Source organism: Corvus brachyrhynchos, unplaced genomic scaffold (assembly GCF_000691975.1).
Source record: "Corvus brachyrhynchos isolate BGI_N302 unplaced genomic scaffold, ASM69197v1 scaffold1, whole genome shotgun sequence".
Classification (NCBI taxonomy): domain Eukaryota; kingdom Metazoa; phylum Chordata; class Aves; order Passeriformes; family Corvidae; genus Corvus; species Corvus brachyrhynchos.
This window is the reverse complement of record NW_008237222.1, coordinates 12,955,394-12,980,619: the sequence shown is the minus strand read 5'-3', so window position 1 is coordinate 12,980,619 and position 25,226 is coordinate 12,955,394. Positions and strand designations below refer to the sequence as shown.

Genomic DNA, 25,226 nt, shown 5'->3' with positions numbered 1-25,226 from the left:
AAAAAGAAAAAATCATTGTAGCTAAGGTTTTAGGAATAGTAAAATGGTATAATGTTAAACAAAATTATGGTTTTATAACAAGATGTGACAACCAGGAAGACATATTCGTGCATCGTACTGCCATTAAGAAAAATAACCCCAAAAATATATATCCCAAGCTTAGGAGATGGGGAAGTTGTACAATTTGATATAGTGCAAGGAAAGAAGGGTTTACAAGCAGCAAATGTTACTGGACCTGGAGGTATTCCAGTCAAAGGCAGCCGTTATGCACAAAATTATAAACAATATCCATCCCAGCAGCTTCCCTACCCGCAACCTACTTTCCCCTTTTATGCTATATCCAATATGAATCCTTTCCTAAGTTTACCCCATCCCCAGTTTATCCCTAATCTGTTTTTCACCCCATGGCTTCCCTATACAATTCCACTTCCCTACAATTCCTCTCTGATGCCGAGGGGGGGATGAAAAGGGGAAGGGAAGAAATTAACTACTTTTGTTTAGAGTTCCAACAGGTACAAATGGAAGAAACTCTCTCCTGCCTCAGTTTCCCCACAAAGCATGCCCGCAGAGTCCTGTCTCCCTTCTGCTGACTCAGAAGGGTGGCTTGTTTTGTTTTGAAACTGTTCTTGTTATCTCATGTTTATCCAGTTGTTTTCAATGTTAAGTTTTAAATCTCTTTTTATTAAAAATAAACGGGTGAAATGTTGGGGTTCCTCCCCCCCCTGCCATGTGGTCCCGGGAGAGGGGCCCTGGGGCAGAGACACGGGGTTTCCCTGCCCCTGGTCAGCCTCGTTCCCTACTGGTTGTTCTGTGTTCCCCTGCGTGGGCAAGGACTCTCGGGTCCCGTGCTTGTTCAGTTCTTGGCCAAGTCGCCGACCAGGCAGCTGGAAAAATAAACATCTCTGAAAATATCTACCAAGAATCAGTCCATATATTCTTTTCCACGGGCCTCGTTGTCTGATACATATGTTGCAAGAATCCCCATTGCAACAGTACGCCTTTGTCATTTTTGAAAATTTATCTTACACATTGTTTCATAATGGGAATAACAAAGCATTCTATATGGGAGAAGACATGCAGTAGACAGTATTAGCTTTTAACTTTTCATCTTCAGACAGACAGTGACCTCAAAAATTGGATAGAGCTCTTTATTTGTCCAGACTGACAAAAGATGTGCCCATTTCTAAGTACTCAAGAAATGCTGATATACTACTCCAATAGAGTGCATACCTAAATGTAAAAAGACTGGAATGGTTTGTGAAAACACTGCAAACCTAAGCCATCCAGATAAGAAAGTACCTAAATTGAATTTAAGACAGAAGCAGGAAAGGAATTAAGCTCATTGTGCATTAAAGATGCACCTTTTTTATTAAATGTGTGTTAGGCTCTCCTTAAGGTGTGTCAACCATTACAGTTCCACTATATTTCAGAGTTTTGCATCTAGCTAACCTATTATTCAAGCTACCAAAACAAATGTTTTATCTAACATTATATCTGGCATTGTGATAGCGCAATGGCTATTTGCCAGTGAAAAGAAAATGAACAAAATAAATTTAGTGTTGTGGTTAGCTGTGCGAGGATGCTGATATCCAGTTCAGTGTTACACTCACACCGTGGTCCTGTTCCAAAACCACCACCACCACCACCACATCCACTGAGAGTAATGTACTAAACAGATTTGAATGGCAGAACTTGTTTCTAGCAGTCAGGACTTTAGGGCACATGATATTTTTCATCCCGTTCTACACACCTTAAAGCTGGACTTATCAGAAAATTAGCTTATGTTACATTCTCTCAATGTTCCTAACATTTATGAATTCAGCTTTTAAATACTCTTTTTTTTAAAAAAGCAAGTGAAGAAACCTTTCAGTCATGTTCATTCATTTAGATCAGTGAAAAATTGGTATCATCATCCTAACAAAGCAAAAATAGTTGCCTAAAACTGTTTCTGTGCTCTGTCCCACTCTCTCCACAGCAAGATGCAGAGAGAGTTTGTTGGGTGAGATATAAGTAAGTCCTTTCAAAATATCATCCATGCACCCAGAAACAAAGAGCTTTGAGGTCACCCAGTTCTTACAGTATAGTACAGAAGCAGGCAGAACACATGAATTCACACAAAACTTCACCTGTCATTAGACCAGCTACACCAAGATCGGACATTCAAAGCTATTGTTTAAAGTATCTGCACCAAGGGAAGAAGTGTCAGATGCTGGCACTGTCCCACAAGTCAGTGAAAGCCTGTTGCCCATGTTCCCCACTAAACCCCTGCAGAGCGGAGCCCACAGCTAACTGCAAACTAGCAGAATCAGTCATGTCAGTACAGCTGTGCTGGTTATTCCAGCCCAGAGGACCAGCACATTCAGATTTCAGGAGACGAGTCCGTGAGATGCAGCACTATCAGCTGCATAGAGCCACAGGTGCAGCTGCTGGAAGGAATTTGCTTTCTGTCAGGAGAGACTGCCTATTGGCCCTAATGCCTCCTCCACACCTGCGACGGCTGAAGCAGCTGGGAAATGGAACTATTGGTACAGAGATGCAGCAGCTTTGTTCAATCATAAGCTGCTCAGAGCAACCGGGGATCCTTGGAATGCACTTCAGATTGCCTGTACTGCAATTTGGCTAGATTACAGCAATACATTTGTGTACACTGGTATTTTTGTCTTCTGCTACAGCAATATGCATTTTTCTCAGCCCTCCACAGATCGCTGGAAAGAAAGCAGGTGAGTGAGGCTGATGCACGGCATGGGCAACACACACCCTGTAATTCTGAACCATCCTGAGCCTACAGTGAAGGCAGGAGCTTTCTTTCTCTCCAACAATCTACAATACAGAAGGCTCTGATAGAGTATGCCCTGTTCGTGATTTGAACTCTACTTATGAGCCAATTTCTGCTTACAGGAATAAAATGGAAGGAAAATAGAACGAAGCTATCAAAATTATTTAGCAAAACTACCACGAATGGAAGACTGATGAAAGATGATTTTCATAGCTTCCTTGGCACAGGTTACAGTTGTACTGGGGGTTGTTCAGTACTTCCAAACTTTGCAGAGGGCAGTAATCAAAGGCAAAGGATATGAGATCAAGAAATTTCCCCAGTGGAGACTGAATTGAGACAAGCTACTGGAAGCTATATCAATGTGTGGCTGTTAAGCCTACAAATTGCCATAAACTACTACTGCTATTAAAAAAAACCCCAGTAAAATGCAATCATGAGATAGGCCTGATTCTGACTTTCAACATTAGACAGCAGCATTTTCTATATGTCATAGAAAATACTTGCAGAAAGCTGTTTAAGAAAAAAAGACATGGCTAATACTACACACATTTTTTTTACTGTCTTCATTTTCCTTGTCCACTCAGCCACACTGAGTCCCTTCATGTTAGAAACAAGCTTTCTACTCTGTTTTTACAGTGTCCAGAGTATTTAAACACCAAGTTAATATGAATGCAGAAAAGCATTTTATTCTTACAAAAGGCTCTTCCCCTGCTCCATATTTTATTTTCAATTTGAAAATTGAAAATAGTGCATTGAAACAAGTCTTAGAGTAACATGGACCCTCACAGCAAGAGGATGAACCAGGGCCACACCTAATACTCAACAAGTGTGTTGTCTGTCAGTGGATACTTGGGTCTTAACATGTAGGACAGCAACATTTTGCTGTAGCTCAACACCAACAGGTTCACAGGCAATAGCAGAGCAGTGGAGGTTAGAATTTTGCATGCAATCAACTGTACAGATAATAACCAAAATGAAAATATCATGTGATCAGAAATATCCCAAGACCTACAAACCAATTAAATTTCCTGCTTTAACATGTGATGAACTACAATTCAGAACCACAAAGCACTTGCAGACAGAGACCCAGATGTCTGCTGCCTTTCTCCTTCATCCTGCCCCATACTGACTTTACCCTGCCACTCCATGAAGATTTAACTACAAAAGCTTAGGTCTTGATTATGTTTTCATTATGAAACAAGGTGAAAGTAGTCAAGCACTGTCAGATTTCCAAAGTGTTGGGTGTCTGCTCAAATGAGGCAGCAATTCTAACAGTGTTGGCTTTTTTGCTGGGATCTAAAGAGGTTGTTGGTGCTGTTCTCTATTTCTTTTCCTTTCCCATCAGGTCCTTACTGTCACTATGACAACAGGAAGCCAGTAACACAGTTGCAAGGGAGGAGAAAGGGGGAGCATATTCCAGCTGAAAGGAGTGAAGTGACTCAGCTGGTAGGGAGAAAGAAGGGAAAAATGATGTGCAGTAGCAAAAGAGGAGAAAATAGAAAGCCACAGTGCCTCTTCTTTCTCTGAGATGCCTCTATTATAGAACAAGATGCTCAACAAAAATGTTTGTCTTCGTTGTAATTTGAAATAAAACAAAAATCAAGAAAAAAAAATTCAGAGATAATGGGCCAAGTTCCCTCTCCTTTTACTACACATACTTGTCACCTGACTACAGAAGCTACTTTAATCAAGTTACTTTCAGACTTACGGACATGTAACAAGAAGAGATTCAGTTTGAAACACCAATTGTAACACATACAAGTAACAAAAGCTGAAGGTCAAAAAACTATCACAGAAAGTGAAGGTAATGATGAGAGTCAACATGTCTCATGCACTTGTTAGTGAATTCTTACTCTGCTTAAGCACACATCTCTCCTCTGGGATCCAGCCCAGCATTCTCTTTACTTTGTTAAAATATAAAGGAAAAAACTAGGTGTATTGGGTTTGCATGGCCAGGTTTTTGGTGGTGGGACTGGGCTACAGGGGTAGCCTCCGTGAGAAGCTGCCAGAAGCTTCCCCAGTGTCCACCAGAGCCAATAGCTGGTGGATCTGAGGATGGACGTGCCCTGGCCAAGGCTGGGTCAATCAGAAATAGTGGTAATGCCTCTGTGATAACACAGTTAAGAAGAAATTAAAACAACAGAGTTGTTGCACAGGCGTAATTGTGGCCAGAGAAGGGCGGGATGAGAACATGTGAGAAGAAAACTCTGCAGACACCAGGGTCAGTGCAGAAGGAGGGGGAGGAGGTGCTCCAGGCACCAGAGCTGAGATTCCCCTGCAGCCCATAGTGAAGACCATGGTGAGGCAGCTGTGCCCCTGCAGCCCATGGAGATCCACCCACAGCCCATGGAGGAGCCCCACACCAGAGCAGGTGGATGCCTGAGAGGAGGTTGTGAGCCTGTGGGAGACCTGTGGAGAGAGGGGCCCTGTTCCCAGGCTAAACCAGCCTGTCCTTGGAGGATTGCACCCCGTGGAAGAGTGACCCACACTGAAGCATTCTGAGGGGAGCTGTTGCCCATGGGATGGACTCATGTAGCAGCAATTCACAGAGAACTGTTGCTTGTGAGATGGACTCACATTAGAGAAGTTTGTGTACTTCATATCTCTACTTCAAGCCCATTCTGCCTGTGACAGTATTCGGTGAGTGATCTCTCTCAGATCTTATCTCAAGCCATGAACCCTTTATGAAATTTTCTCTCCCCTGTCCAGCTGCAGAGGGGAGAGAGTGAGTGGCTTTGGTAGGTGTTTGGCATCCAGCCAGCATCAACCCACTTCACTAGGATGAGGGGTACGTTGTTTTCTGCACTACAGAAACATATAGGAATGAAAGCTTATTTCAAAGGTAAATTTTTGTTATTGAAATACTTGAGGCTTTTTCAGAAGCATGCAGAAACTAATACAGCATCTAAACATGTACTTTATTTACAGTTATAAAAATATAAATAAAGGATCTTTAATAAACCATTAACAATGCAACCATGGCTAAAGTAAAGCATTACCAGTGTATCACATTACCATGCATTCTTTTCTCCTTAATATGTTTTCAGCATTTGCACCCTTTCCTAACACCCCACACAAATTTGAGCTAAATATCTAGGGCAGAATTCTTTGCCATCTGGCTTCCAAAGCCATTTTCCAGAGGGTTTTTTGGGAGTTTGGGTGGGGGAAGGAGGGTGGTTTGTTTGTTTTGATGGGGTCTACCGACAATCTTAGAAACTATCATGAAAAACACTGAAGACTTCAGTGACTGTACCATGCATTCTACAGTAGACCCATATTCTTGTGACTATATTGGCTTCAGCAGAGGTAAATAGTTAACAGATAGTGGTAGTTAGAAATGACTGGTTTCTACACTGTGCATAAACCTAAATTAGTGATTCCTCCTTACAGCTTCAATTGATAGCCCAGTCCTGTGTTTAAAACCCTTAGTGGACAGCAGTGAGTTTCTTGGTAAATTCCACACGCATCTTCAGGAGTTTCAGACTTGTTTGCTATGAAATCAAGAGAAGTAATTACTCCATTCTAGCTGGCTGCTTGACAGAGCACGGAATTTGCCTGTAACACTGCTCCAGGACACTGGTAGCCTGGACATGTTTTCCTCTAAGTGCCTGCCCACGCTACACCTTAAACATTTATAATTTGTATCACATTCAGTACACTAGAAATATTTCCATGAAGATGGGATCACACTAGTAAGCTTTTGCAACGCAAAAGTATATCAGCAGGCATCTTCTTTAAAGCATACACTTAATTCTCTAAATTTCAGTATAATAAAAGTTAAACACATAACCAGAATTCCTGACAACTCTTAAATCAGGTGTCACTTTAAAAAGGATATCTTCTCCTGTTCAGATAGAAAAGGAATTAAAAATTTTCCAAAGCAGTATTAGAGAAGTTCATTTAGGTCTTCCTTAACTTTTAATATAATCCCAGTGATGCAATCAACCCATAACGATGTCAGTGTAAATACAAACATTACTGAATCTAGATTTTTGGTTCTTTAAAAAATTAAGCCAGATTTAACAAATGATTAAATACTTTACCTGAACTTTGAAAATAAAAATGATCTTACTCAATTTCAGAAAGAAAACTGCAGTGGTTTTATCTGTTAAGGAATGTCATTGCACCTATCAACAAATACAAGGACTGCCAAGTCCAATATCCAAGATATTGAAGGAAATGACATCTGAAGTACAGAATTCTCTAGCTATAGCTGTCCTACATCTCTATTTCTTTGTGGCATCTTTCATTGTAACTGATTCCAAAATGTCAAGAGAACTTAGGTTGAAGAAGAAACAGGCTGTAGAGAAGAAAGTTCCTTAACCTCACAGACATCTCTTCTTCTAAGTTATTGATTAATCTATGAACACCACAACATTTTGAAAAAGCTTATAGTAACAGCCTCAACACAGGTGTCATCATTGCTACAGTTTGCTTTCTGATGATGGCATACACATGAGAATTCCTGAAGCTGTTGATGGCTCAGAAAAATGTGCCATTCACAAACTGGAAGCGATACATTAATTTCTGCAAGGACAAAGCTAAACTACAGAATGTTGTCACCTGTAATTTTATCATGCAAAAATATATTGTTTTAATACTAAAAAGTGACATCCAAACTCGCAGAGAATTAAAAACAGATCACCCAAAATTAACTAGGGGAATTCATCAATAAAAATTAAAACAAAACAAAACAAAAAACCACCAAAAACCCCAAAAAAACTTAGCCTAACTATTAGAAATACAAAGAGCTCAAACTACCGTATAATCACTGCTCCTTCCTTGCTGAATTATTGAAACCAACTTTTTAAAGTAATAACTCCTTCACAAATAAGTTTTCAACCTGCAAGTCCATGCCACCCTTACTAGAAAAGGAAAGACCCATGCTAACAAAGTTAAGAAACAAAGAGAAGTGAACCTCAAAGTAAGAGTTATAGAAGAAGATGAAAGCAGAATAGTAAAACGTTTTTTTTCAGCAAGTTGTAAAAAAAATCTACACATCTGTATATCAATCCCATTCACTTATTTATGCTACAATTTTAAATATGATTTGGTGCATCTGTGTTGCAAAAACCTGACTATTATACTAAGTTAAGAGCTGTACTGTAGCATCTTTCATTATTCAGGCATAATTAATGAAGTAATAAATTAGATAGGATTTTTGTTCATAAAAATCCTTTAATAGATTTCTTATTCTATTAAAAAAAAATGAACAAAACTGGAAAGAATTTTATTATATTTAGTTTGCAAATGCAGAATCCTTACTCTGAAACTGCCACAATTCCCTGAATTTGTCTTGTTATAAGCCTTGGGTATTCTCACAGAAGTTGCCACAAGACTCTGGACAGTCAATGCAGGAGCAGCTGACAGAAGGCACTGTAAGACAACCTGATTCACAGGAGGTTTTTTCATAGCTTTTTCTCTCAAATATAACATTCAGAAAAGCAATTGTAAATGTTGTTAAACTCCTTTGTTTTCAAGTGAAGTTGAGTTTATTTCATGTTGAGTTTTTTTCCTGAACTCTTTTATTTAAAAGAAGTAATAGCATTGAATACTGTTAAACATTTTGACTTACAGTTAAGAAGCCCTACACAAAAAATATTTATTGTAATATCACTGAGATAACTGTACACATGAATGAAATGATGTGGAATGAGAAGCAGAAGAATTTTTTAATGAACTATTTCTTGAAACTTTTGTCTACTGTCACACCCTCTGATTAATTTGAAAACATATCTAAACCACTGATACATTATTAGTTTCTTCAAAGGTACAGAAACACAAATACTACATGCAATCATAGAGTTTATATTCTTAAAAAGATGCTGTGAAAAGGGTGATACCTAAAAGAGCTACAAATGTGACTTGAGGATTGAAGTAAATATCTTAGAGCAATACACAAGTGAACCTGTTTAATCAAAAAAATTGATGGTGACTTGATTACTGTGCTTCTTTGTGGGAAGAAGATATTGCTTAATAAAGGCCCTTCATTTTGATGGAGGGAGGCAGAAGAAAGCAATTTTCAAGGGTTTTTATTTAATGAAATAGAGTGAGACCAATCAACTGGTAGCGCTAGAAAGTAGTGGAGCCCCTGTGACATCTTTGAAATGTGGACAGCTTTTTTTGTTCGGTCTGGTTTCCTTTAAGTGCAAAGTGCTGAGCTCAACATGGGGTAAGACCTCTGCAACGGGTACAGAAGATTAAATTACACAGTCTAATGACTCCTCTGGTTTGAAGGCTACAAGAAGATTCATAATGTTGGAGTTTCACAACTGGTGCTACCTACCAGCAAAAAAAGTTTTCTGCTGAACTTAGCCGCTTAAAACATATTATTCCCTTGGTGTGCTAAGTGTGTCAGTTCTGTAATGTATCACATTCCCAACAATTGCCAAGAATATTAGTCAACATATAATTCATAGTAGCATCTCCTTAAAAACAAATATAAGCTTAAGCACAATTAAGTCTTCCTGAAATGGCTGCCTTTAAGTGAATCAAGACACTGCAGACAGGTAAGAGGCTACCTGAATTTTTCCCCCCCTTTTGTTCAGAAGCTATTCTGGACAACATTGATTTCATCCTGACAGTATCAACCATAATGGAACTAGCAGTTTAAACAATAATAATAATGGACAAACCCAAACGTATTTTAGAGCTGACAAGAAATTATTTTATAATTTTAATTAACTTCAACTTTTAAACAAATTCTCAAAAACAGTTGATGTTGAAATACATATTTTAGTGACTGAATATTTCATTCTTCTAGACTAATTTAACATAATGAAATGTCAGCCATGGCACATCTATTCCTCTTAACGATCTTGTTTTACTAATTCAGATAGACTCATATTTGGTTTTCTTAATTTATTGAGAGGACATAGCAAATCACAGTGACATATAACTGAAAAATTTAAATCCTAAAATAAGAGTCATATTATTTTCATCAGACAAGTTTGATAAACAATGAAATTATTTTTTGAGTCAGATTTCTTTTTGTTGAATTTCCACATCATTAATTTCCCTTAGTTCTGGGCCAAAAGGCTAGAAAAGGATAGCACAGGAACCTTTTCTTACTCAGTACATAAACAACATGCTCAATTTTTTAGGAAATACAGTGGAAGATTACCTGTTGCCATACAGAATATATCATATAGATAGTATGAGGATTAAAACAATGCATGCACCAGATCTCAACTTCACCTTATGGAGCTGGTCCTTTGGGAATACCTGGGACAATTCTAAACATAATAGATTTATTTAATACATATAAAATATTTGTACATACAGTCATACATGCGCCCTCTTTTTCCTTCAGTGTCAAAGGCTCTCATTTGAGCTTTCCTTTATCCCTTCAAAAAATATCTAAATAAGGGATATATAACTAAATCTATGTGAGGAAACTAAGTAATCCATGGTGTGATTGCTTAAGATGTTCCTTTTATATTTTATGAACACTGCCTGAAATCACAGACTTCATCCTGCAATAGATTTTATGTGTATGCTTAAATGACATACACAAGTAAAATTAACCATGTCCCTCAACCTTGCAAGATTAGTACAGATCTCCAATTCTGCAATCGTTATTTAGACAAAACAAATAATAAGGGTCTAAGCTGCAGCAAGAAAGATCTAGCATTAAAGGGTAGTGAAACACTAGAGCAAGTAAAAAAGGGCATGTAAGAAAAATCTCCCTATAAAGGTTTTAAAAAAATTATTAGGCAAATACCTGGCAAGAATGACGTCTATAGTCAAACCTACCTTGCAAGGAGAATCACAGATTAAAAACCTTCACTTCAAACTTATTTTTTCTTGATTTCATGACAAAGTGCAAAGCCAAATAACAAACCAATCCAAAAATAAGTCTCCCAAAATTCCAGATCCTATGTTAACTGTCGAAAAAGTGGCTAAAACCCCAAACTTACTCTTCTTGAACAGTGGAACTGGGATCAGCTAACAGAGTTCTCCATCCAACAGTCAATACTGTCACTAAGCAACATCAAAACTCTACTTACTGCTATCATGGTTGAGTACATTTGGTCTGAAATACTAAAGGAAAAGATTAAATCTACAAAATGAGCAAGTAAAGGCATTGTTCAATATTCTATCCACTGTAAAACCAGGCAGGTATTTATATGACTCTAAAAAGAGGCAACATAACTCTATCTTAAATTCTGTTCTGCTTAACTGCTTTGCAATATATCAACATCTAATACACACCATACATAATCTGATTTATTCACAGATTTTAAACAGCAGCTGAGTACATTTGCCACAAAAGTTCCATGCTATTGTCTTAATAAGGATGTATATCAGCTGCAGCAGTGTTTAGCCTGTATGCTAGTGTTTTATTTAAAAGCAACTTAAGTCCCTGTAGAAAACTGAATTTACCTACAAAGTATTATGACACTTCATTTAGTCTTGTCAGCAAAACACAGAAGATGAAGAAGCATCCCTCTAATATCTGAAAGAAAAGTACATGAAATAATAAACAGAAATTATATGGCATGGAAGGAGAGACAAGGTGCTTCAAGATCAGAATAAGCATCTTGGATCTGACATGTTGGGAAAGAGAAACCCAGTGAACTGTCCAAAGACGGCTCTGCAACTGAACAAAGTTAAGGGTAGCCTAGAAACAGCTTCTGGATTCCAAACACAAATCCTATCTAACTGAGAAGAACACAACCTAGAAGCTCTAAATTAAAACATCCTTCCATTCATAATCCAAAAACTATTAAGATCTACTCTTATGTTACTCTGATGAAGGTACTTCTTTGTCACTCAAAAATGGTCTTTAAACCATTGCACACCAAGGACGAACATTCCTTATATGCCATCAGTCACACCTTATTTTGCTTCAGTTCCTTGACCTACTTTGATAGCTTTACTTGTATTCAGATTCTGACTGGAGCTCAGAACAGACCACAGACCCAATTTCCAAGCTGAAAATTCCCCCCTGTGGGTACTGTTTGCAAAGGCAAGCAGAATTTGCCTTTCTATATCAGCAAGTTATATCTCAGGTTTTCCTTGCATTTAAGGCATCTCCAGGCTGAAACTGATACTGTAGTTTAATAACTGCTCCTTATCAGGTATTTTACTTCAGCTGCCTTACCTGGGTATCTTCTTTGCTGTAGAATGTCCCTAGCGGCCAATGACAGTGATACACAATTTTGGACAAACATACATCCACAGGAACATAGCAATTGAAAAAACTAAATTCATTTGTCTTGTCTAAACTTGGGACTTCTTTCTAAAGACAGAATCAACTGAATTCTGGCAATGTCATTCAGAAAACTGTGTATTTAACTGAGGTCAATTTAGAAATCACTTTACAGATTCTGTGCTCCTTTTCTTGTATCCTTTGACAACATCAAATATTGTTTCTGAAGTTATATGGTCACAGTTTCTCATCAGAAAGTCTCTCAACACTAAAGGATTGATATCTCCCCTCTACCAACTCCAGTGATGAATATCTGTTCTGAGAGAGACAAATTTGAAAGGTTGTTAAGCCTTTACCCAATTCCTCAGAAAATCAAGAGTAGACTTAGTAAAACAGCTTTATCTAACATTTATTCTTAAAAAAAATATGACTGTTAGCAGGCATAATAGGAATATACATGTCATTTGAGTGGGAGGAGCTAAAGACTTTTTCCTCAGTTAGATTCCATCTAACTTCAGTAAGATCTGTGGCACTCATGGCTATCACCAAATGTTGAATCTAGTCTAGAAACCCGAAACGATGGAAATGAACCCACAGGGATGTACATCCTCCTTTTGCTTATGTTGCAAAACAGTGACACCCACTGGCAGCAACAGTTTAAATACCTCACTGTTGCAGTCTGGATCTACTTGATAAGAGCTGCTAAGAAGTTTCCCTAGAGAAAAATTCATCACAGTAACAACCATACAAACTTACCTGTTGAGTCAGCACTACTGCCTGAGTTTTCAGAAACTACATTACTAAGAGCATCTGGAGTAACTGCAACATAACCCTCTGGAGGAAGATCCACTGTGTAAATTCTTCTTGGAGACGTAACTGTATCATCACTGCCTACAAAACAAAATCCAAAGTATCTGGCTCAATATCAGTCTCACTACAGATTTTCTCAAATGTTTTCCCAACTATAGCAATAAGTGATCTCGAAAATCCTTACAGAGGGTCAGGTGTAGAATACTGAAATTATCCTATGACCAACAGAACTGTACCAAATTTCGTAGCATCTACAAATAAACAAATACTCCATGGGTTAGTTCTTTACACCAGAAGCATTTTTTTTCCATTGTATCAGGCAAATCTTCTCCCCTGTCTTCAGAAGAAGCTTCCACTTACAGCGATATTTTAAGAGAGGCTCTAAACATTCTTCCCCATTCAGCATGAGCAGACACTATTTCTCTAAGAACTGCTTCACAAAAGATGGAAGGATGGATGGATGGATGGACGGAGAGATACAAGATTATTATGAAGTGACAGAAGCAAGAGAAAAAGAACCACAAAACTGTGGTTTGCCCATTTGCAGATTTTTTAAACCACAGTCTACGCTTCCCTAAAGGGTGCAAAGATAAAGGGAGTGAGTTTGAAAGTCATACTTGACCAAGCCTCAGCAGTGCCTGCCCAAGAGAATTCACCTCCTCATCCCGTTCTACCTCTTTCTGGGACAAGAAGCGCAGTGCCAGGGGCCACCTTTCCAACTATTTCATTGCATAGGAAACTACTTGTGGTGATGGCAGCAGTGCGTTTTTGTATGATTTCTTTCCCCTTTGAAAGGTATTTAAAAACACATGCAAGAGCAGCAGTAGAAACTTCTCATTTGTTCACCAGACAAGAAGTGACAGAGACACCATCTCTACTCCACTTACATAAAACCAGACGGAATTTCTGGGCAGAGCAGTGACAACAACAGAGATCAACCACAGTGAGTAAAAAGCCCAGGATGTCTGGGTGTCTCCAGATGTTGCAATGTAGTTTTAGATGGCTCAGTGTGGTTTTTTTTTAAATTTTGGATTGTTGGGTTTTTTTTTAGTTGTGTTTGTAGTTGTTTTGTTGGGTTTTTCAACACTCAGACAGCTCCATAAGTCAGCAGAGACACAGCACTAGCCATCCCTTCTTGGGGGCAATGTGTCCCTTTAAAACACAGACAGAGCTGTTAAAATGATATACAATAAAAACATTTTTGGCACCTTAATACCACCTTAAAAACCTCCTTACACCACAAGCATGTTAGAAGATCCCAGATGATCCAAGTCTATCACCGAGGTGCAGCTATGTGCAACTACAGTTGGACTAATTCCTAAATATTTAAAAGGCAGTTGTGTCTGATAGATCCCCAACAAGAATTACTTCTATATTTCTAAAATGAAATTTAACTATGCACTGACATTTCTCACACAGCCTACTTCAAAGACGATACAGTACATTTCTGAACGTTCAAAGTACTTCTGAAAACACCACAGCTGTTGTCATCATGAGGGAATAAATTTCTTTTGAAAACACATTAGAATATTACTGTTTTTTTCTTGAACAAGCCAGAAAATTTTCCAGTAAGTATTGATGACACTTACTTTAAGGGATAATAAAGGGAAAGAAATAAATAATTCAGAAAGATGAAGAGCAACTATGCAGTTTGGAAAAAACCAATTAAAAATTAACATGGAACAATTCTTCAGCAGATCCTTTCCATGCAGATGATGCCAAATCTTTGAACTGGCAGTACTTGCATTGACTTTTTTCCCCCCATCCAGGTTGTTTAATGATGAAGTGCTAATTAATGACAGTTTTAAATTACAAGGATGTATAAATGTTTGAGCTCCCTTCTGAAGGATTTCAAGTTTCCCCTTTTTTTCCATTTTTATTTAGGTTTTGTAAAACAAAGATAATCAGGGAAACATTAAACCTAATTTACAACCGTCTTGAAAAACTCAAATCCTTTAATCATAAAAGCAGTAGCTATATTGGGACAATAACCTCCCAGACAAAATAGTTACACATAACAGAATGTGAGGGACCATCTGTAACACACATCCTACAAAGAACAACAGTAACAATTCTTACTATGGAAATGAATGATGACTCAAAATTTTTTAGTTTTACCTCTTTAAATGGGAGTCTCTAAATTACGTATTTATTGACACCAGATGCATCTTTAAGAAGTTTGCAAGCTCATAAATCAAGCATTAGTCTTTGCTAATCCTATGCAAGTGTGTCAAATCAAACTGTTACCATATCTACATCTGGATTTTTGCAGTCTGGGGCCAGAGTCTCCCTGGGCCAAAGAGAGATGGGTTGGTAATAAAGTCAAACATTGCTGCAAAGCAAATGGCTGAGCTTATAAAACTGTGAAATAAAGAGGGTTTTTTGCTTAACAAAAGCAATCAGACACTAGAGATGTTAAAGAACGCTCCCCTTTTACTAGTTAAAAGTCATGAATCCCACTTCTGAAGTTTTATTTTATAGAAAAAAAAAGCCCCAACAGCTAAAGGTCATTTACAATGCCCAAAAAACAGCACACATTACTCTTTAAGGCAAACCAAGAATACAGAGTAAATGTTTTGAAACTATTTGTCTTCTATTCATGATCCCCACACAGAGACACATCGCATGTAACTCAGCCATGTGCACCCAGTAGGGAAAAGCATCTACACCATGCCACTACCAACATTACACCTCCAAGCATGTCAGTTGCTTGTCCAGCTACGTTATCTCTTGCTATCCTACTACAAACAAGTATCGGATCTTTTTAGAGGGAGCTGAAGGTAAAGTTTCCAGCCATATAAAATTGTCAACTTCCCAGTCAGTCATCATCTCAGGTAGGCACTGTATTTTAAGTTTATTCTTCAGCATCTTTAAACTATCCCCTACTTGTAGCTCAGAATGGTGGTACATAACACTAGCATGGTTTCCAGACTGCCTGAACACAAAGCACACTTAGGCTCAGACAGACTCATGACAGACAGATGCATGGCCAGAGCACATGTTTGGATAGCCTTGGTCCTTTGCTTGCTGTAAGACTAAACCCTGGACAGAGAGACTGAATCACTTCTGGGTTCTGCGGTGCGTTGGCCCTGGCTAGCAGCCAAACACCCAGCCAGATACTCACTCACTCTCCCCTCAGGAGGCTGAGGGTGGTGTTCATAGTGGGGTGAACAGGACTGAGAGAGCTCGCAGGTCAACAGCAAGGAGAACTTTTCCTCACTGGCTCTTTTCACTCCCAACTTTGCTCCTTCCTATTTCCTCTCACTGCAGGTTACACCCAGTTCCTTCAGAAAGATGGAGCAGTGCAAGGTGGTGGGGGGGACAATGCTTAAAGCCTCTGCTGATCCTTTCTTTACCCCCACAGGAGTTTTCTGTGGGCTGCCATCCTGTAGGAACATTTACTCAACAACAGAGTACCTTCTCCTCCTCTGACCCTAGGGTTTCCACTCTTGCCACTCCTTTTAGTTCCCTCCTGTCTTGGGATTGTTTTCTCCTTTCTTAAAGAAGCTTCCTCCAGGGTGCCCCTGCCTCAGCTGTGGGCTCGGCTGTGCCCTGTGGTGGGTGGGCTGGAACTGGCTGTGTCCAGTACAGGGCATCCGCAGCCTCCCCTCACAGAAGTCCCACTGCCAGTGACTGGACACCAGCACCCTGTACAGTTTTGCAATCAGACAAAAACTTTGTCTTACCCATGAAGCACTTCTCTGCAACTCAGAAAGCTTTGATAACTCACCCAAGTTAAGTTCCCATAGGGCAGAACTCTTAAGAGCAAACAGAGGACCCAAGTCAAGCTAGAAAATCCTGCAGCTCCCCCTGCCAAACAACTCTAAGTTAGCCCAATCTTACCAATATTGTGATCTTTTTCACAAAATTACGCCTTGGAAACAGCCAGTTACCACTTCTCCAAATAGATGGAAAGAGTTTGTCCCCGAAAACAGGTCTTTATGGAAAAGCACAGTGTCCTAGTTCTGGCCAGGGCAGTTAATTATTTTTCACAGTAGCCAGGTGCAGTGGCACATGCCTGTAAGTCACAGCTGCTGGGGAGGCTGAACCCACTGGAAAGCTTGATCCAGGAGTTCCGGGCTGCCCTGTGCTGTGCCCAGAGGACATGGCCAAGACACCAGTGCTACTCAGTACCACCTTAGTTCCAGGGGCTGGGAAAAAGGGACTCTCGCTTCCAAGAAGAAAGGTGCTCCTTTCCAGTCACAGGGAATTCGTGTCAGGCAGAGGAGCTGTCTGCCATTGTTTTTCAGTGTCCTGGGCTGGGGTAAGCATTTTGCATGTAAATCATCCTCTCTTTGTACATTTTTGTAATTAGCATTGTTGATGTTAATGTTTGTTTTTTTATCTCATTGCTGTTTCCAGTAAACTATTCTTATCTTGACCTATGATCTCTGCCTTTTGTCTCACACTGGAGAAGGGGAGGGGAGCAGCTGGTGGTTTTCCTTTTAGTGAGCATACTTACTAAATTTGAGAGTACCATTCCTAAATCATCATACACAGGAAATGAGGAATTGATGCTGGATCAAATACAAGGTCTGAGTAGTTCAGTCTCATACCTTCTACAAAAGTCATTACTGGTAGTAGGCATTTTCTGTGTGGTGTTACAGTAGATACGACCTGGACAAAAATAAGGCTTGAATGAGGTCTGTTATTTCCCTTAAAAATTTTGTATTAAAGTACGATTTTACTTATTATGTAAGCTAGAACATGACCCTGTTATAGCTATTCCTCATTTTTATTGCATACAAGTGAGACTATGGCCCCAAACTGACAATTCCCGAGGCACATATAACACACCTCGTTATCTGTACACAGTAACTTTCCCCTTCATTAACTAGCAAGACAAGCATCTATAAAGACAGCACACACAAATCCTGGGCAAGAGTTGTCTCCTTCAGAAACCTTCAAAAACTGAAGTGTACCAAAGGTGATATCAGTGACTAACTGTACACACCTTGAGTGCCCTCCTGAACTGTAGTACTGAAAAAGAAATACTTTTCCAGTTGATCAATGTGAAGACATCAAAATATTCTTCAAGAGTATAAACAAATCCAGTGAACCCAAACACCCACCCGTTCCCCAATATATACTCATTTTCGTTCAGATAACATCCAAGTTCCTGAACATCAAGTTATTTCAGTCTGCCATGATAAGGTACATTAAAGTAACCGCAGGGACATGAGGTGTTACATTATGTACAACCTCGGTTCCCAGGCTGACTTTACATAGGCTTGTTTTCCAGTCTCACATCAACACACACTAGAGTGCTTTCCACAAAGACAGAAGCTTTTAGCTCAAGTAGTCTTCTGTGCAATCGGAAAGTACAGTCCTTTTCCTTGGAGGGCAAAATTCCTACTGCTTGACTGCAGTCTTTCAATACTAGGGAAGTTACACTGGATGGAAAAAACAAAAACAACAGACTCTACCAGTCACTATAGACTCTACCAGTCACTACTGGTCATCTACTTTACTCAAATGATAACCATTGCACAACAACACACAACAGTGGAAATGCTGTGTTTCTTTGCTGGGTGACTGGAATAGTCGATGAATTATTTCTGTAGAAATTCACCACTGCAGGTAGAAACCTGCCTTTCAAAATTATGGAGAGGTACTATAGTTTACTATTACAGTCTAATTCCTTTAGCTTGTTTTAAGACCTCATTATCCTTACTTTATTGGAATAAACAAGGGGAGACACTCAAGCCACTTCTTGGCAGAAAAATGAGATATATATTCCTTCCAAAGATTCTTCATCTTTTTCTAAACAAACAAAAATACAAGTTTTCTGAATTACTTTTGGATATCAAATTATCTCAAATACATTGTTATTGCTGTCATATATTTTATTAGCACCAATACATGTAACAGAATGCTGAAAAGGTTTTTGCTCCTGCAAAGTTCAGAATTTTTAAATTTTATAATTCTGAAGATGCCTGCTATTCTTTATGGAAGGACAAATTTCCCTGTTTGCCAAGTAAAATGTCAAAGTTTATAGATCTACTTTAAATTGCACAATTACATACATTCACACAATAAAGTGATAAAAGAAAAGGTTCTTATAATTAAAGACACATGTTGTCCTCTTGCTCAGAAAATCCTTAAGCAGCAGCGGTTGGAGAACACTGTGGGGAAGCAGTACAATTCACTTATTTAATTTCAATCCTCTTTTTTATAATACTATTGGTCACAACATATTAGTGCAGACAGCAGCACTGAATTTTCTGATTGACCTTAATTTCTAATACTTTATTCAGTTATGTTTACACAAAAACAAGTCCACTATCCTTTGATATTCAGGCAAACCATGTTTTCACTTCATTCCTAGGGTATTATTTTTTAGAATCCTAGCCATATTACAGAAGACTGCTCCCAGTTCTCAGGGTGTATACTATTTGTGCCTGGAAGCATGTTGAAAGTCAAGCCAGTTCATTACAACTTCCCTTCTGACACTTTATATTCCCAGAAGTCCTTCACATCATTGAAAAGAGAAAGTCTAGATTACAGAGGATACTAGGCTAGAGCACTGAAAGAAGAAAACAAAACGAGAAAATCCTCAGAAGTACTTCCTCATCATGGTGTTTTCCTCCAGCCTGACAAAAAACAAAAACTTCAAAAGGAAATGCAGGTCAATAAAGACACACCCATTTTACAAGGACCAAAGTCGGGATGGGAAATTCATAAAAAACAAGGAATAAGAGAGCTCAAATTTATTTCCCTCACTGCTTCCCACATGTACACTCTTAGATTTAGTTTATTTTTTAGACATGTAGAAAGGCTGTATTATAGCTCATTTTATTGGAGACAGCACTTACCATTATAACTCAGCTTCAGTTTCACTACATTAGGAATGGCAGACATTCCTTGTCACAAAGAAAAAACTTACAACAAAATTACAATTTCTTCTTACTCTTGTTCTCACTCATTATCTGGGGAAGATGTTTTTGCTTTTTACCTATGAAGCACTAAAATATCTACATTCTCTTGCAAAAAGTAAGGAAAACTAAGCACAATACAAAGTGAGAGTGAAGCATGGAATCACCACTGATCGAGGAAACCAAGACACAGAACACTTCTCAGCGGTGGATCTGACTACTGGCAGACAGCGGAATTAAGATTTTGCTGTTTTTTGTTTTGTGAAAGTTGAATATAGGAAGTAATGATGAAACAAACTATACAGCTAAATGGTATATGTGTCCCATATATGCCCTGGTATATGACTATATGCAATATTTTGATTAGATGTCTAAGAATTCTAGCTGTATAAACAGGAACACAAAGCTATCTTAATGTTATGCTAGTACCCAGCTCAATTATTTCTCCTGCTGCAGATATTATTTGTTCACCACACTTTTCAAAAGCCAAATATATCCCTGTCAGTCAATCCTTTAAAAAAAAAAATAAATGCAACAACATTGAATCTAAAAGGCCACATCTAAGTTGCAATTACTGAATTATTGTCACTGACGAAGTGATTATGTCATTACTGGAACTTACCTCAAACAAGACCAGAAAATAAATAGATGCGCTTGTAAGAGTAAAAGCAAACAAAATTTAAGATTTTAAAGCCTTTGCCCCTCTAAACTCACATTTTCTATTCCATAACTAGAAGTTATTGGTAATAGTCCATTCTTACTTGCATAAAAAATAATGCAAAGCACAAAAAATTATGGAAAATTATTTGCTCAGAACATAGTTCAGTACCAAGCTTACACTATACACATTTCCACTTTTCAAATAATTGTTAGAGGGTAGAGTTGATAGGAAACCCAAGTAGAAAGTAAGGTTCTGTAACAGCAGAAAACATGAGATTTGACTCTGAATAACTGTGATTTTGACAATAGCATCTTAAGTAATAAACTCCCCAGTGTAAACTGGAGCAGGAGTGGTGTCTCACACAACCTTTTTGTCATCAATGCATCAAAAATTATTTCAAACAGGGAGTCAAGGTGGACAATGGGAATGCTACACACAATTATTATGCTGCAGTTCGATTCAATTTAGTACAATCAGCCATTCTCAAGGTGAACAAGGCTACTTTATCAAGTTCTTAAACAAGTTATTTTTCCATTTACTTTACCAAGATAATTAGTTTTCCTGCAGTTGTCTAGTTTGGGTTTAGAGCTTGTTAACACTTAGAGCTAAAGCTGGCACTGTCTTCCCTACTTAAGCAACCCCTATATACTGTTAGATGAGCTACCTGTTAAATTGCTTTGGGGTCTCACAGAGGCCAGCAGCTCTCCCTATAGCAGCTAAGGTGTTGGAAATGAGCACATAGAAGAGAAGAATGAGTTAACATAATATACATAAGAACACTGGAAAAGGAAGGAATCTGTCAACCAGCAGCAAACAACTCCAAAACCCACAAAAACATTGCTAGAGAAACTGAAGACTGAACAACAGAACTGTTTCTGTCACAAACAGAAGTTACAGATACTATACATGCAGCCCACTCAGTATGAACAGAGAAAGGAGGGGTTTTTGTTTGTTTGTGGTGTTTGGGTTGGTTGGGTTTTGGAATTTTTTTCCCTTCTCCCCTAAATCCCAGATTTCTACATTCCCCTAAAGCATGTAGCTATATTGGCTTGTAAAGCTGGCTGGTCACCTTTTCTACCCCAGCCACCAGAGGCTGGTATCTTCAGCCAAATACTCTACTCCTGGATACATCTATCCCATTTGCACAGCATAATGGCACTGTAATATACCATGTAATGAGAAAATTTTTAAACCCTTGAGAGAAGACTCTATGAGTGTGTGACAACACTTTATTGTATAATAATTATAATCTCCATTGCTCTTTAGCTTATTCACAATAGACAGCTTTTCAAAGTAATTAACTAAAGCAAAGCTGAATTGTTTAACAAGTCTCTAAAGTTGTTTATTGCATTGAGTACTGCTAGAATTTAATTTCTCAACCATAAGCACTTCATCAACTTGATCAACTAAAAGGCATATTTTTAGACAAGTTTTGTCTTCTAGGCATTTCTGTCACTAGCTTAAGTTTTCTGCAGTAGAATGGCTGCAGGAAGACAGGATTAGTATGAGGAAGAACAGAGTCCTGGTGTTTTAGTGATGATTTAAATGCAGTACACTGTCAGCATCAATAACTTCAGTGGAACAAATAAGAAGGAGAACACAAAATAATCACACAGCTGCACTGAATTTTGACATGAATTCCTCATAGAGGATAACAATGTTGGGATATGTCACATTTGGTAAGACACTCACATTTCTATTTAATGAATAAGGAGTAAATTGCATTTTGTCCATTTATATAGCATGGATTCCAGCTTTTTTAGAAAACTAAAACCTATTAGTAGCAACAGCTTAGTAACATTCCTCATTATTTCTTACTTAAATAAATGAAGGAGAAGAAAATATAAACTGTCTCCACAAGATCCAAAACTCTGGCTAGGCTCTCTGCATTTCAAATTCCCTTTTTCAGAATTAGGGAAAAAGCAAAAATCAAAAGTGGCAGAGCACACTTTATACTGACAAACTGAACACTATATATTTCACTTGAACATAGTTATCCTTCTTCGGCGACTCTAAAATTTTTATTTTTATAAAGCAGATGCTAAATACTGATCAGTAAATCCCAAGCCTTATAAAAAGTAGCTATAATTCTGACCAAGAAAAGGTCAGAGACTAAGGAGGCCATTTCCTCTTACTAGGAAAGGCTAAGGGAGCTGGGCCTGTTCAGCCTCAAGAAGAGATGACTGAGAGGGGACCTCATCAATGTCTGTCAGTATCTAAAACATGGGGTGTCAAGAGAACATTCCCAGGCTCTTCTTGCTGGTGCCAAGCAGTAGGACAAGAGGCAATGGGCAGAAACTGATGCACAGGAAGTTCGACCTGAAGGTGAGGAAGAACTTCTTTACTGTGGGGGGTTCTGAGCACTGGAACAGATTGCTCAGAGAAGTTGTGAAATCCTGTGCAATGCGCTCTAGGATGACCCTGCTTGAGCAGGGAGGTTGGACCAGATGACCCACTGTGGTCCCTTCCAACCTGGCCCATTCTGTGACTCTGTGAAAAAACCAATTCTACAATTAGTAAATCTCTAGTTAGAAGCATGCATGTCTCTTCTGAATATATACTATAAAGCTATTAAAAATAATTAATGAGGTTTTAAAATATCAACAAAAAGTAAATAAATCACAGAACTGCAGACCTCATGAGAAACATCTCTCATTATATTAATCCTTGTTGCAAGTAGATCTGGCCCTAACAAAGGTCAAAACCAAACAAAACCAATCCTCTGGACAAATCCAAGTGAGCAATTTGTATTTTGAAATGCTCAGTCTTTTGCCAGATACTTTACTTTTTGTGGTACAGCAAGTTTTAAAGCATTTTTAATAGAGCATTTGGAAGCATATTCACAAAATATGCTTAGTTTAGGGAAAGTGTTCTCTTATTTTAGGAGCTTTCAACTTTCCATTTGTTCTCTTTTAATGCTTTGCCTGCCATGAGATTCAGGTTCATTACATGTGTGTAACATTTAAGTGGTTTAAAGCAATAAAGATGGTAATCTAGACCCTCTTTAACTTTATGCTGAAGTAAGAAAAAAATCTTTTATTGCATCATTTGAAATTAAGAACTACAGGTCTTACAATGGATGAATCAAGTTCCTCAAGGGAAGAAGTGTTTAGAAAGTCTTATCGAATTGTCCTGGGGGATAGGAATCCCTACTTTGGTTACATTCATTTTATCACTGAGTATTTTGGTACAAAGGGAGAAAAAAAGCCTGATTTACGACAACTATAATCCAAAGAGAAGGTATATCTTACTATCTACGCCCTAGGATGGAGATTCTGAGCACAGGCAAGTGCTTTGTTTTGGTTTGGGTTTATCATTTGTTTTTTGTTTTTTTTTTTTTGTGTAGGTTTTTTTGTGTGGGTTTTTTTTTGTTGTTGCTGTTTTGTTTGTTTTTAAAAAATTAAAAATTTCTCGTTTTAAGTAAAAAAGATATGACTACTCTCCTTCTTTGGGGCCCAGAAGAAGCATGACACCTCCACATGTTTTCTCCATCCCTAACAGAAGTACCACCTTGCTGTTGCCTATTCCGAACTTCCCTTCCCCCTCCCCAAGACAAGGCAGGACTTGCCTCTGCCATGTGCTCTGAACCCCTTTGTTCCAAGCACAGGCAAAACCAAATGTAACTCAGACTCTTTAGCAGTGTCTGATTGGCCGGTCACCCCGGGTCTGCCCCCAGTCCTCCCCTTTCCCCTTCTCCGAATAAAAGAAAGGGCCTGAGAGGGGGCCTGCCCTCTTTTGGCTTTGCAAATCTTTCTGTGAACATCTGTGTGCTTCTGTTTCTGTCTGAAAGCTTCTAATTGCGGGAATTAGACAAGCTGAAGACTTATTTCTCCCTCTTTGCTTCTACTGGTGCTTTCAGTTTTGCAGCTACTATTTGCTGCTTTTAGAGCTACTGAAATGCTGGATTGCCCGTGCTACCTCTCTAGGCTGCCCGAGGCTTTCTAAGGCATTGAACTACCAGCCTAGGCGGTAAAAAGCTGTAAGTATGTCCACACCACCTTCTGGAAGAAAATGCAAATACCATTCAGAAGGCCTTTCTATAGTCACAAAGGACAGTGTCTCTCAGAATTTGCCTTCCATCTCCAGTTATTCTGGGTCTTATTGTGAGCTTTGGTTCCAGAACCATGTGAGGAGCTTTATAGGATAACCCTTTCTGATACTAAATTATTAATTATCCAAAATTAAATGAGAACCCATCATTAACATAGGCCCTGATGTTTCATCTTCTTAAGCATCTCAACCTCAACCTGGTCTCAAAAAAAGGAATGTAAACACAAATATTTACAGGATATAAAAGCATGGTCTTAAAAGCCTGCATCCGGAAGGACAATAGAGACATGTCCATAAAATTTAAAGGCAATGCTGCAAACTGCATTCCAATAAAGATCAGAATCTCACAGGGGGAAGGTGGTGGTGGTGGTTGAGCTCAGACAAATTGGTAACGGTATTTTCACAATCTGAGAATAACTGTAAAAGGCAAATAGGACATTGTGATGAGTTTGATAGTAAAATCTGTTATTTAATGCTAGAAAATACTTAAGATTAAATGTTGGGGTTTTAGGAGCTCTCCTGTTTATTTTTTTTTCTGTTAAAGGAATTTTCCCCATATGTGTTGCTAAGGGGACAAATTGCTCGGTACTTAAGAAAAACAGAAGAGCTACCCACTGAGAGTGGAGTGCATCTGGCTACTCTTTTGTTTCACCTGGGTGGTGGACAGTCAGTCCCGGACGTTTGGACAGAGAGAGGGGCTGCTCTCTTCGGCTGTTCTTCCTTCTGCCGGAGAAACCCCGGGATCCCAAGCCCACCTTCCCTGCCCCGCTGGGAGCTGAGCCGTGGCCACCCTGCCCCCGCCGTTGCTTTGAGCCTTCACTACATTGTAGCCGTGCTCGCCCTGCCTCTCCAGACCTCCGGGGGGTTCCCCACTTGGATACATCTTGTCTGCCACCAGGG

General features: G+C 38.8%; 1 protein-coding gene across 1 annotated transcript in view; it reads right to left on the bottom strand.

Moving 5' to 3' along the window:
• ERICH1 (glutamate rich 1) overlaps nt 1-25,226 on the bottom strand; it is a 94,943-nt gene that overhangs the window by 52,854 nt on the left and 16,863 nt on the right. Inside the window, exon 3 of the mRNA XM_017728945.1 lies at nt 12,687-12,821. Within this exon, the coding sequence (XP_017584434.1) occupies nt 12,687-12,821 (135 nt within the window). The remainder of the gene's footprint in view (nt 1-12,686; nt 12,822-25,226) is intronic.